The 14044-nt window shown below is 45.2% G+C and overlaps 1 protein-coding gene across 1 annotated transcript in view; it reads right to left on the reverse strand.

Annotated features, from left to right (window-relative positions):
- Positions 1-3473, reverse strand: part of CASTOR2 (cytosolic arginine sensor for mTORC1 subunit 2) — a 116332-nt gene extending 112859 nt beyond the window's left edge. Inside the window, exon 1 of the mRNA XM_051635779.1 lies at positions 3066-3473. Within this exon, the coding sequence (XP_051491739.1) occupies positions 3066-3178 (113 nt within the window). The 5' untranslated portion in view covers positions 3179-3473. The remainder of the gene's footprint in view (positions 1-3065) is intronic.
- Between the last annotated feature and the right edge of the window lie 10571 nt (positions 3474-14044).

The following is a 14044-nucleotide window of genomic DNA, read 5'->3' on the forward strand; positions in this document are numbered from 1 at the left end:
TATTGTAACAAAAGCTAAATTAAAAGCCTCATGTCATGAACAAGGGCAGACTGCAAGTGGCAAAAGGCCAAATAAAAAGAGGGAGATTTGTTACTTTTCCTTCCCAAGAAGATTAAGAAAAACATACAAGATTTAAAATATTGTTCCACCCTTTTTCCCTGGTGTATGAGAACAAGAGACTCCCAGAGTCCCTCTAGATCTCTTCTCAGAAAAGCCTACATAAAATTTGTAGAGTTTCTTGCATGACTAACAGAGATACTGATGATGTCATTGCCACCTCTCTGGATCACATCTGTCTCACAAATTGTTATTTCTTGCTGGCAGCCTCGCAGTACAGGTAAAAACCCTGTTTAAGATCTCACTGGGAAAAATGTAGGTGGTATAAGTAACCGGCATCTTCGTTACCTCACCAGAAAAGACCCAGGGACGTAGGCCACCCTCCCCTTTCATCCCCTCAAGTGCTCCTTTTCAGACAGGGTGATTGAAAAGGGATATTTGTCCTGCACCCATATAAAAAGTTATCTCCAAGGCCCATGTACTTCTTAAAGGAGGAGGAAAAAGAAACAGTGGAATCATAAATGCATGAAGTTACATCTCCCAGAGACCCTCACCTTCCTCATACATGTGGTCTTCATCAAATCAGAAGGTCCATGGAGCAGGGACCTTGTTTGCCTCAGGGCATGTAAAAAGCACCCAGGAGAAAGCAATGTTTCAGTGGTATCAGTTCTCTTAAGAATGATACAAGTAAGCCTTCCCTCCTCTACCCTGCATCTCTACTGTCTGCAAAAACAAAACAAACAAGAGGGAAATAAACAGAAGTTTCCCATGCCAACAAACCTCTCCACACAGGTTTTTTTTCCTGACCAGTGAGACTCTAGGAAAGCTAGGGAAAGATTACCAATACTTGCTGTGCATGGGAAGGGCCGGATACCAGGGTAAACAGAGGCACAACCAAACTGTCCAGTGCTGCACCCAAGTGCAGGACAAGGTGTCACACCCCAAAGGGCTGATCTTACTGTCCTAACCCTTTCACAGCTCACTAATGTTGAAGATGTTAAATGCAGTGTGAAAGAAAAAGACAATAGGACCATCCCTGAACTTAACAAAAATAAAGAAAAAACCCACCCAAATCCAGTCTGCACATCAGGAGTGACAGATTTAAAGATTTCACTGTTGACGTTAACAGTGACATTTTAAGCATGGAGGGGGAGCAACAACCCCTTCAAAAGATCAGCAGCCACTTTCAATGATACTGAAACAACACATTGAAAAAAAAAATAAATTCAAGACCGAAGAGCCTTTAATGCCCTTTTGAGTACTGAGGAACAGCAGTAAACAAGGTGCTGATACTCTCTCCACTGCGAACAACATCAGTGGTGAGCCAAATGGGATGAGCCCCAAATCAGAGTGAAATTTCAATGCATGAAGTTTAACTGTAAGATAAGGGACTGTAATCAAATTACACCACAAATAGGTCCATTCATTCCTAAGCATTATCACAGAGAGAGGATTGAATTACAGCTTGGAATAAAACAACGTAAGAAATAAAAAGCAAATTTATTATCTATTTATTATTTTCCTAGTGCCAAAGACAATTTCCCACCTTTATATAGGAGTCCTGTCCAAGATTCACATGGGGAGAAAACTGAAATACTAATTATCAGGCTGGAAAAACAAGAAGAGTTTGAGTTGTGCTATTTACATTCCCATTCCTCTTTCCCAATAGAGCAACAAAGTCAACAAGCTAAGTGAAGACACAAGAATAGGCATTTGCAATTCAAGTTGTTTTGCAGCAAAAGGCCTAGGCAGCTCACATACATGCAATGACCGGCCAGAGTATTTTCTCTTTCTTCCCCTAAAAAAATACTGAAATTTCTCCCAGTGCCTTCCACTACGTTTTTCTTTCTTTTTTTTTTTTTTGCTTTTTCCCCGAAAGCTATCACAACCCGTATTACTCAACACCACAATTTTAAAAGAGAACCAAGTGCAAGGCATGCATTTCCCCTCGTCCTCCTCTAATTTGGCAGCGTTGAAAAAGCACCTTTTAAAACAAACACGCGTGGGGACGATTCGCTCTTTCAGTAAGTGCTGCAAGGAACAACAACTCGGGGGGGGGGGGGGGGGGGGGGGGGGGGGGGGGAAGGGAGAGGGGAAGAAAAAACCCAACCACTCCTCCTCCTCTGGTGGTGTTGTTGCCTTTGTTGTCCGGCGGTCGCCCCGGGCCCGCAGCCGCCCCCCCGGCCCCCACCTGTTTTCATTCATCCGCCCAGCGCGGCTCAGGGGCCGGGCGGCCCAGGGGGCAGCGGAGCCTCCCGGGGGGGCTGCCCTAAAACGGTAGCGGGGACCCCCAACTCCAAGCGGTGACCCCCATCACTACTTCCACAAGCTTGGGATGGGAGGGGGTGGGTGTGTAGGGAAGAGCCAGGTGTCCCCCTACCACACAGCCCCCAAAACACCGTGCCCTCTGGAGAGGAGGGTGTTCCCCTTTCAGCCCAGCACCCTGACTTCTTGCAAGGAGGGTGCCCTCACCCACCACAGCACCCTGCCCCTTTACCAGGAGGGTGTCCCCTCCACTCCAGCACCCTACCTACACCTCTACAGGAAAGAGGGTACCCCACGCCCTAGCAAAGGAGAGTGTCCCCCACCTCAACATCCTGCCCTGTAGCAGGAAGGGTGCCCCCCACCCCAGAACCCCGTCCCCTCGCAAGGAGGGGTGTCATGCATCCCAGGACCTTGATTTTCTCTCCAAGAGGGGCGACCCCCTCCCCCCCCCGCCCCCAACAACCCACGCCCTTGCAAGAAGGAGGCTGCCCTGGCCTCTTACCAAGAACGTACCCCCCACTCCAGCCCCTTGGTGGGGACAGAGGGTACCCCCACACCAGCACCCTGCCCTACTGCAGGAAGGTGGGAGCCCCCCAGCACCTGGCCCCCTTGTAACAAGGAGGGTACCCCCCCCAGCACCCTGCCCCTCGCACGGAGGGTGCCCCCCAGCACCCTGTCTTCTCGCAAGGAGGGTGCCCCCCAGCACCCTGTCTTCTCGCAAGGAAAGCAACCCCAGCACCTACCTCGTCTTGGAGGACAGGAAAGCAAGTTTGATTAATCCATAGGTAAACAACTGGATGCTCTCCTTAGCTATGCTGGCCACTCTGAGCCTGTGCTCTAGGATGTGCAGTTCCATCTTTTCCTCTTTCTCATTTGTAGTTCATCTATCCCTAGGGTTTGTGTTTTTGAATGGGGAGGGGGAGGGGGGGCTGTTATTGTCGGTGCCTCTTTTTTTCCCCCCTCCCTCTCTCTCTTTCTCTCCCGGCTCCTTCTCCTCCTCCCCAGCTCCGGGCGTGGGGAGGTGGAGGGGGAATGAAGGAGCAGAGGGTGCAGAAGTTGGCCGGTCGGGGGAGGCCGGCGGGGCTAGGAGCCGGGCAGGGAAGCAGCGGAGCCCGGAGTGCCGAGCAGCTGGTGCTCGCTGGAACAAACAACTTGCCACTCAAGGCCGGCCCAGCGCGCCTGCGCGCAGCCCCGCCGCATGCCGGGCCTTGGAGTCCGCACCGGCCCCGCTCCCCGCCCTGCCCAGGGGCAGGGGCCGGGCAGCACCCCCAGCCCACCGCCCCCCGCCTGCCCGAGGGGGGTTTTTGAGCAGCCACTCCAAGAAAATGATCGCGGAGATGTACCGCGGGTGGATGTCAGCGAGCGGCTTGTTTGGTTTGTTTTGTTTGCGTCGCATCTCTCGGCTCGGGCAAGGGAGGCACTCGGGGCACCTGGGAAATCCTTCCCAACCCAACAGCCCGCAGAAAGGAGAACTCCAGGTGTTTTCATGAACAAGAGGGAAATACTCAAATCTCACCTTGCTTATTCTTCCATGTGGCAGGCAGGGAGTTCTCGTCTGTTTCCCTGGACAGGAAAAAGAAAAGAGTGGAAAAAACCCCCTCAGTTTGCATGAAAGCGTTCCTGAGGTAAAATCAGTTAGTCCAGAACATAAAAACAGCCTCGTGTGTGTGACAGCTGGAAATGCTGGAGGGGTGAAAGGCCTGTTGGTCCCAGTCCTCACCCCACTCCTCAACAAGGAGGGGGAAGAGAGGTTGGAACAGACAGACCTTCAAACCAGCACCCCTGACACGGGGGCTGCTCTGCCAGCGGGAGTGACAAAGGCCCCAGCCACACTGTTCGTGAGCACCAGCTCCCCTGCACAGAGCCCCACAGACACCACACAGACTGCAACAGCAATTAAATTCAGGCTCTGAGTATTCTTAAAACAGGACTTGGGTCATAAACCTGATTCTGTGCAGGGCTCCCTCTGACTTTGGATCACGCTGCTTCTGTGTGAACAACAAAAATACCACCCGGATCACTCTTCATGGGCAGATCTCAAACAGGCTGTACGAAGACCATCAACAACAACCCTTCTGCTCAATGCCTGGGGGACCTGAGGCACAGGATGTGTCCAAGGGCACAAGATCAGAGCTCAGTTAGCCAAGCCCCACTCCAGGCCAGTCCTCTTCCTTATTCAGAAGGAAGAGCTCCTGGAGTTGCAAATCAAACTGTGTTCTTGTGGCAGAAAACCCCTGAATCCAGCTCTGGAGCCAAGCTTCTGAAACAAACATTTCCAGACCCTTTCTACTCTGTAAATTCCCACTGCATGGCTGTATTTCTTCCCTGGACATCTCTTTTCTTCCTGTGCTTCTACTTCTGAAAGGCTGTCTTAATTTTGTTATATCCCAAAAGGAAAATCTTTAAATTAGAGGCATTCCTATCAAAAGTTATGCAAAATCATTGAGAGGAAAGGCAACAAAGGTAAAATGTCACATCTCTACCTAATTTTTTTAAAGCCTTTAATACACAAGTTTGTTTCCTTTGTTGCCTCACAGAGAAGTTCAGATGACTGTAGGTGTTGCATTTTAGGAAGCTGAAGAGTTTCTAATCTGCTTCAACTGCCAGTTCAAGGTCTTGGTCTTCAAAGCTCTGAACATATCTGCGCCCAGCTACAAAAACTGCCTGCACCTGCATGCACAAATCACTGAGATATCTGCGTTCCTCTGGGACAATGCAGACCACAGAGCCCAGAAGGAAGCAGCCAGGGACAAAACACGCACTGTCAAGGTTGCTGTGAGCTTCCAGAGGAAATCAGAAAAATGTCGCCTGAATCACTCCTAGGAAATGCTGCAAAACTTTCCTCTTTCAAAAGATTTTTCCATTATAATCAGGGCAACATTCACAACATCAACTCTTCCCATTTAGAGAAAAAATATGCTGCCCCCAAGCAGAGCTTTCCCAACTCAGAGAGGCCAGGCACTCCAGGAAGGCCACCAGGGATCATGCTATTACCAGTCTAATTACCACAGAAAATGCTTACATGAAACAATGAGGGATGGTAGAACAGACCCAAAGGTAAAATCAGTGGGGACCTTTTGAAGCAGGCAAATCATCAGAGACTTTGTTCTGCCTGCAGGGAAGAAAAAAAGAGGCCCCGAGTTAGTCATCTGGATTTACTAAAAAAAAGAAAAATCAAGCAAACAAGCTAAAAAAAAAAATTTAAAAAAATCCCACCAAACCCACAAAACACAAGAATACTTCTTCATTTTTTAAGTTTACATCTGGTGCTCTCCAAAATTGCAATTTCTTTCCTTGGTCTGATCAGCTGCTATGGTTTTCCAAGTCTTTCAAAGAAGGCCGGAAGGGCTCTTTGAGCTGGAAACACAGACCTCAAGGCTACATGAACCTTCACATAGTTGATCGTGGGAAGCATTAGGAAAATATAAAGCCCTACCAACACCTAACTCACTTTTCTACATGTGAAAGTTATGCCTAGCTCAGCACAGGCAAATTTTTCAGGACCAGGCAACCTGGCAATTAGCCAAAATACTACTAAGTGCCCCCTGCTTCAGCTGTTATTAGTACTCAGCTCTCTCTGTTCCTTGTTGCCAGGTATACCTGGAAGACCCCATGCAGGGAGAAGCCTAGAGTGTGTTGTTACGCACAGAATCATTTGGGTTGGAAGGGACTTTAAAGATCTAGTTCCACCCCTCCTGCATAAGCAAGGACACCTCCCACTAGATCAGGTTGCTCCAAGCCCCATCCAGCCTGGCCTTGGACTCTTCCAGGGCTCAGGTAGCCTGTTCTACTATCTCAACATGCTATAATATTTTTTTTATTATGGCAATTCTGAGTTTTCCATATTTTTGCAACTCAGAAGGACTCATTTGGCCCAGCCACAGAGCAGGGACCTGTTGTGCAAGATGATGTAAGCACATTTCTTTATTAAAACCAAAACCCATTCCCTGCCCACACAGCTTCCAATGTCAGTTACCACAGCACATGCTGGGCAAGCAGAACAAAGGAACAGGGAGAACGGACAAGAAAACAGGAAGATGAGATAGCAGCAAAACAAATCTTGGTATGAGGACCAGGCACCATGAGTCATCTCCTGGCTGGATGGAGAGCAGAGCACATATGAGCCATCGTAAGTGGATGAGATTTCCAAGTGTTCTAGGCCAGACACTACCCATAACCTTAACCAAAACTTGAAGCCTCAAGGCTAGACGTGGTGGGGTTTCTAATAGACTGTACTTGAACTAAGGGGCAGTTTTCAGGTATCTCGGTTTCTGCTCATGCTCACAAGGATCTTCTTACTGGCAAGCAGGACAAGAACCATCTTCAGTTTGCCCTGGAGCAATCTATGTAGAAGTGAGGCCTTCAGAAGGAGCACAGTGTTTTATGAAAAGCCTGAGTTCAAGAAGATATTTTTGCCTTGAACATTCATCTCAGCAGCAACCAAGGTACAGGTCCACCAAGAGTCCTTTAGAGACTCTAGCTCTTGTGAGTCAGAATTTAGTCTGAATTCAAACTTTCACATAAAGCTCACTGCAGCCCAACACCCAAGTGTCAGCATGCAGATTGCTTCCAAGACAAACTGAAACACTCAGTAACAATCAGGATTCAGGAAGAAGAAATTTCAAAAAATGTAGAACCAGTTTAGGTGAAAGGAACGTAATTACATACTGTGAGAAACAGTTAATGAAGATCAACACTGTACACTGAGGAAAAATAAAGGAGAATTTCTAATCATGTGAGTCATCATGTTTTATGCAGTTACTCCAAACTATGGCAGGATATTTCAGTATTATTTTATTTAGATGATGGAAGGAAGTTCTTAAATCGTTTGTGGTCTCTTCTGATACCATAAAAAAATTCCCAAATTACTCTATTTACTTCTCAAAGATGAAGCCATGGTAGCCTGTTACAAATGGATTTTAACATGTAGTATCTAAGTTTTTGGCAATAAAACCTTATTTTCAGAAAATAAATATAATTTAGATTAAACTCCCTCACCATTTGCATGACATTGCACTGCTGCAGATCTAACATTGCTCTGCTATTGGCAGAATTACACTCTTCTTTCAGAAACATCTGAAGTTCAACAGCATCTTGACCTCTGACTAGAGCTTGTAACAGCTTCTAAGATCTGAAATAGCAGATAATACAAGTCCTAATGGGAGTGATGTAATGGCAATACCCTGGATAAATATGCCCAAGGCAAGAAAAATCCAGTGCTGCAGTTGTTTATAACAGTGTTTGCTGCTCTGCAGTAGACAGAGCAGATGAAGTTCCCAGCACATCTATAGCTCTGCTGTGAAACCAGGGTCATTTCTGGGGTCCCTTTCAGACTTGGTACCTAAGGACACAATCTGTTCCAGCTTCTAAGCTCAGAGAGTACTTTTGGAATGCAGACTGTGTTTAAAGCTTTCAAGACTGGAGGTGTCTTCAGGTCTGGTTTTGACCAAAAGGGAAGCCACCACATTTCTTAACAGCCTTAACCAGTATATTCTGAGATTAAAGTTACTAAGTAACTATAATTATCCTGAAACTCCATGCTTAAGTTAAACAGGCCTTTTTGACCCAGGGAGGATAATGCTTCTTTAGACAAACAGGTAAACAAAGGCACAGAAACAGAGACAATGAACCAAGGTCACACCACTAGTTATTATCATTTTGGAAGTACAATTCATAGGCCACTGGCCACTGCTTGATCATGAGACCTCTCTGAGGTTGCTTAGGCAGACAGACAGGATAGGTTTACAAGCTGCTGACTTAAGACTTCAGTTACCTTTTTCTAAAAAAAAAAAAAAAAAAAAAAAAAGAAAGAAGTTATTTAAATAATAATAATGTAAAATACAAAAAAAATTAAGGGAAAAAAGCTTCCCAAACAGTAGCTTCTGGGCTTGCTTGTGAAAAATTACCCATTTGTTTAATTGAAAAGAGCGATTTACCAGGCTAATTTCCTTCTAGCAACCAGAAACCTGTTGATTGCAGTTTATGTGCCAGTGTTTCAAAGCATTTTATTCAACTATCAAACAAGCTAATGAAGACCTTTAATTTACTGTTGAAGTATAAAGTGGGCTGGGCAGGTCAGGTATTTCATGCTCCCAGGGCAGCAGAGGTGTAGATGAGCCTCTGCTGTTGCATCAGCTCCTCAGAGAGGCTCAGATGTCCTGCAGGAGAGCTGGGGGAGGCCAAGCCAGTGCAAGGATGTGCAGAGGCAGCTCCCATGCTGGATACAAGCCACATTACCCCTAACCTGAATAGCAGCAAAGAGCTCCAACTAAACATTCATAAGCCAACTGTACAACTAAATACCTTGGTCAGGAAGGGCAAAACCACACCTCTTGGGTCCCCCATCTGTGTTCTGTGCTTTAGTGACACCTAACAGCTACTGTCTTAGAAGAGAAAACACTAACACTCTCAGTGCTGGGGAAATTCAGCTGTGACACTTGCAATCCATGTTACATAGACTCTGGATAGGAGAGATGCAATAGCACGAACCTCTCATGTACAACTGGGCATGGCAACTACCAACTGCACTACCAACCCATGGCAAATAACTTGCCAAAACTCAGTACACTACAAAGTGGCAGGCTAATATTGTCCCCATCTAAGGCGAGCAAAATTTGCTCAACCTTGGCCTGTGAGGAGCCAAGCACAAATATTTGCTCTTGGGGTTTTTTTTGCTCCAATTCCTTGTTCTCTTTGCTAGTGGCTGGAAAAGCTCATCTATGTCCTTGGGGATACAATGGCTACAGCCACTCCTGTGAATCCCTCATTGTCAGTAACACCTAGGTGCGTTACTTGAAACAAAGTCTGGGAGGGAAAATTATTACTAATAAAGAGGAAAAGTAGTGCTTGTATTGCTGAACCAAAACATCCCATGAAATAGAAGCTGCAAGTTTCCTAGCCAAGTTGCTGATCATACTGGTTTACCCATCAGGTGAGTTAATTTAACCAGTTGGCTGCAGTAAGCATTATTGAAACAGACCCAGTTCAGCTCTCCAGCTCAACACAAACCAGGTGAAATGACTGGAGTCATGTCCACTTCATAAAGGGTGAAAATAATTGTTGATGCAAACTGAGACAGCATGGCTCAGGATGTGGGAAGGATGTCTTCACAGCTATGAGGAGGTGTTAAAATGACCTCATCTTCTCATTTACTTCTGATACTGAAATAGGCAATTGAAGAAAAAACCCCCCTGCCAGCCTCCTAAAGATCAACACATCTGCAAATGCATTCTGCAAACCTAAGGAAAGAAAGCCAGATTGTAGCCTGCCTTATCTCTTCTACTTGCTAAATGTGTTTCAGGCTTCAAGCATCACATGACTGTACATAACATGTGGCTACAGTAACTAATGTGGCTTTCATAATGGGTCAGCAGTGATCAGCAATGTTGAACAAACAGCCTTATTTGCAAAAGCACCTTCCCAGCCCATGAAGCAGGTGACCTTGACTCCCAAGGGTTACAGTGCAAAGTTAATGATCTGCAAATTAAAGATTAGGGACTCGTGTGAAATTCATCCACAGCTCCCCCTTAACCTCCCTGCTTTACACTGAATCAAACAGACCCTATCACTGCTCTGGAGGAACCTTGTGCAATAAAAGGGGCTGGTTCCTGACAGTGCAGGGGGTAATGCACAGTGCATTTTCTGCAAGAAGGCACCTGCTGGTGGGGACAAGATTTCATGAGAAAGCATAGATCAGCATCTCACTGTACAACCTTTGTTATACCTCCAGCTGAAGAACATAACACATCTCTTACATAGTCCTGCCTAGGACTAAGAAGAACCTAACACATGGCAGACTAGCTAAGACTCCACAGCAATCTGAGGACTCCCAGAGACCAGGTCAATGTAGAAGCTATTAACATGTTACAAAAATTTTTCTACACACTGAAAAGTTCCAATTGTACGGGACAGAACTCTGTATGCTCTGCTGGACCACAAGATTTAATTCCAGATGCAATGACACACAAAAAAATTCCATGTGCATTGCCTTTCATTCTCAATAAATTCCATGCCATATCTCAATAGTGAAATGACTTTATTTGCCCCTGTGTTTATGAGTAACCTTATATGCACAGAAGGCAGTGAACTTACTACACTAGCCTTTACTTACAACAAGAAGAGCTGAGTTGGGCTCACTGGGTTTTGGCATTTCCACTTGATGATCCCTTGAATCTCTTGGCCAGTATAACACCTGGGTAAGTCCTGGGGCTTTTTCACTTTGTGGGCCTGTGAAAGCCAGACTGTTCCCTCACTAGGGAGTTTCTGGCTGTGGCAATGCATTTACTGCTGTTGAAACTGGCTTTAGAAGTTGCAGCCTGCCCCAAGGGACTAATTCCTACATATTTGCTGTTCTAGTCAAAGCTTTTGTTGGGCCACAGGACTGACAGGGAGCTCCTGTGACAGAAATTTAGCAAAGAGGAGGAAACCAAATATTTTAAATCCACTGTAATGCCTGGACCCTTTAAGAGAAGCTGAGGCAAGCTGGCAGGAATCCCAGCTAGGCAAGGCAGCTTTGCTGAGACAAAGCAGGGCCTGTTGATCAGTTGTCTGTAAGAGGTGGAAGGCCTGAGCTGGCATGTCCAGGTCTCTCTTGGCAGGAGCTCCAACAGGGAAGCAGCCTGGTCTCTCTAACAGCCTCCATTTCCTCCAGCCCATTGTCAACATCTATTCCCTCCTGTTTGTCTTTTTCAGAAGGGTCTTTGTTTTACATGATTACTTTGATACAAATGAGCCCTCCTGGAGTGATTTAGAAGATAAAGTCCAGTTGTTCCCATAGTCTCTAACACAGGGTCTTCCTTCAAGCATCTCAATTCTTTTGATTCCAGACAGCACATTTCAGCAAATACTTGAAAACACTGTCCTCCTCTTGCCCCTCGTACCAGGATAAGATTTTTAACCCATTGCCATCCTCAAAAACAGGATGCAGCAGCATGTGCAGCAACTCCATCGAGTTTAATACTAGAGATAGACCAAAACCAAAATGAAGGATATACCAGACAAAAACAACTGCACTATTAGGAAATGCACACACATTTGCCTACACAAGGCCTGCTTCTGTAACACTTGGAAGTCATGTATAGTTGCTTCAGGCTCCAATTTGCATGTGCAAAAATCACGGAAATGTCATCTATTAGCAGGATACCTCTGCAGAGAGCTAGAAATGTTTTCATATCTTCAGACTGTGTGTTCCACCATGGTGACCAGGGAACACTTTTCACTTGGTTTATACACCGTATTAGTAGATTCATAGATGTGGCAAGGGAGGAGTTGCTGAAACAAAGTCCATGATGAACACGATGAGCTGCAGAACTGGACCATCTTGCCTTGAATCCTGTTTCTGACAGTAACAAATGCTGATGGCAGAATGTAAGAATGAGACGTTTTTGTAGCCTCTTCTGCTGCACCCTCTCTAGTGTCTAACAGATACAAAACCTCACATTCTTCTAAAACACTCTTTGGACCTTGAGCCTTTAAATAAAGAGCAAAATTTTAGTAGTAATAATCTGAGTGCCCTGAGGAACTAAAGCTAAATTGAGGAACAAAGTCTTTAAGACAGCAGGGGAAAAACCACTGAGATATTTTAAAATGGAACATTACAAACACTGAAAACAAGCAGACTAAAGAAATGGGACAGTGAGACACTGGGGAGCAAGTGGAAGGAGGCAGAGTCAACTGCATCCAACTACATATAAAGTTTGCTTGATATAAAACATTTCCACTCCTAGGTTTAAATAATGGCTTGCCACTGATTCCCAATAAAAAACAAAAGCAACAAGTATGTCCCAGCTTTAGGGATCCAGGGAGAAATGCAGGCACAAGGTTCTATAATATGGTCAGAAATATCCCCTTTGCAACTGCTTGTTCCCTCTGCTGTAACCACTCATGTCTTTGTCTGGAGAGCTGACAGGTTTAAATAGAGCATATAAAACTGGCTGTTTTCAAGACTCCATTTCTGCCTGTGTCAGGCAGCATGTAACAGACTTCTTTAGACTCAGAGTCACTTTTTCAGATTTCAGTTTTGATTACTTCAGGGCTGTGTTTCATGCTATGCTGTTATTTATTTTAATGAACTCTGCCTAGTCTATCATTTGGTGCAAACTAGGAGATCTTTGGAGCTGTTATGCTACACACAAATTCAGGATGATACAGCAAAGTAACCTAAATGGAATGAGGCCAAACAACATGTAATCATGGTTAACAAGGAGGGAGGGTAGAGAGTGCAGAGGGGGATGGGTGGGGAGAAGTGGAAATGCAATAAATACAGCACTCAGAAAATCATTGCTTCTTACTACACAAGGCCTGACAAAAAAAAAAAGAGCAGGACAGCTCTGGCTGAGAGGTGAGAGCAGGATCTAGCAACCAGGTGGACAATGAACACCATTTTCTGAACTGGCAGCTGATTCTTTCGTAGTGGCCTGTTTTCACAAGGGGGAAAACATAGGCCTAGCAAAAGGACTCTGCAGTAAATTGCTCTTAGGGTTTTTTGCATTGCTCTTCATGACTAGCAGAAAGCAGAGAAGGAGGGAGAAAATGGGTTAAACCAAGAAGAGAGACTCCAGACAGTTACCTACTTCCTAATCTGCTTGTTACCTGAAGGCTATGCTTCCTCAGTTCTTGGCAGTAACTGGAGTCTTCCTTACCTCTCTCCCCATGTAACTCAGTGGAGTGAGTAGGCAGTACTTCTGTGATCTGCTTCTTTGGCAGAGCTAGAAATGGGATAAACTTCTGCGGCAGAGATGACACTAAACGGGTCCACACATTTGCAGAATAAAGATATGAGTTTAAGGTAAGGCAATACGTTCACCAGGATATTTTACTGCTTTTGCTCCAGTGGGTTGAATGCCAGAAAGGTGTTTGCACTGCAGTCATTTATCCTGAGGGGAAATTATTATGATAAACTAGGTACACAGGATCTGTTTAATTTAAGAACAGGGAGAAAAGAAAAAGAGCAGGAGATAAAAAAGCTTAAGGAAGAGCTGAAGTCCTAGAGGCTTCCTTCCTCTTATACCAGCCACGCTCTTGGAAACACTGTTGTTCTCCAAATCGTTGGACATGAACCTGTAACTAAGCATACCAGAACTCCCCCTACTGAGGAGCAACCACAACCACAACTAAATTTTTTTGGAATTTCTTTGGCGAAAGACTCTTCTGTGGGAAAGTGCCTGTTTGTTGAAACCAAAGCTTTTGGTGGAAAAAACATCAGCATCAATGAAATACTAGCTAGGATGTAGCTCTTGTCCTCACAGTGCAATTGCTTGGCAAGACCAAGCAGATACAGCATTCCTTCTGGGGTTCATCTGCACCATCCATATGCTGCAGGGTCAGACAGAAATACAAATACAAAGCAGAAAGGGAAACCTCTTCAGCGTGGAAGGCCAGATTTAGTAGAGGTGTTTGAACCTGGCCTGTCCCACTGGACTACTACCATATGGAAAGGGGGCTGGTTCCTGCCTCAGTATTTTTCTTCAGAAGATAGTCTTAGGCACTTGGGTCTTCTTTTTTAAGAAGAGAACAAAGACAAAAGTATTAAGCTTTTCATGAAAGAACACTGTTCCTGCTCTCTAGTTTTAACACAGATGATATCACTGCACTCACACTAGGGACTTGATGATTATTTTGGCTAAAGAAAACTAAACAAGAACAAAACCTTGTAACTCTGTGTGGTAGCACTTCATTTAGAAAGATTAAGCAGAAGACTTAAAATGAAAGAAATCCTGCCTCA

This window comes from Apus apus, chromosome 18 (assembly GCF_020740795.1).
Source record: "Apus apus isolate bApuApu2 chromosome 18, bApuApu2.pri.cur, whole genome shotgun sequence".
Taxonomy (NCBI): Eukaryota; Metazoa; Chordata; class Aves; order Apodiformes; family Apodidae; genus Apus; species Apus apus.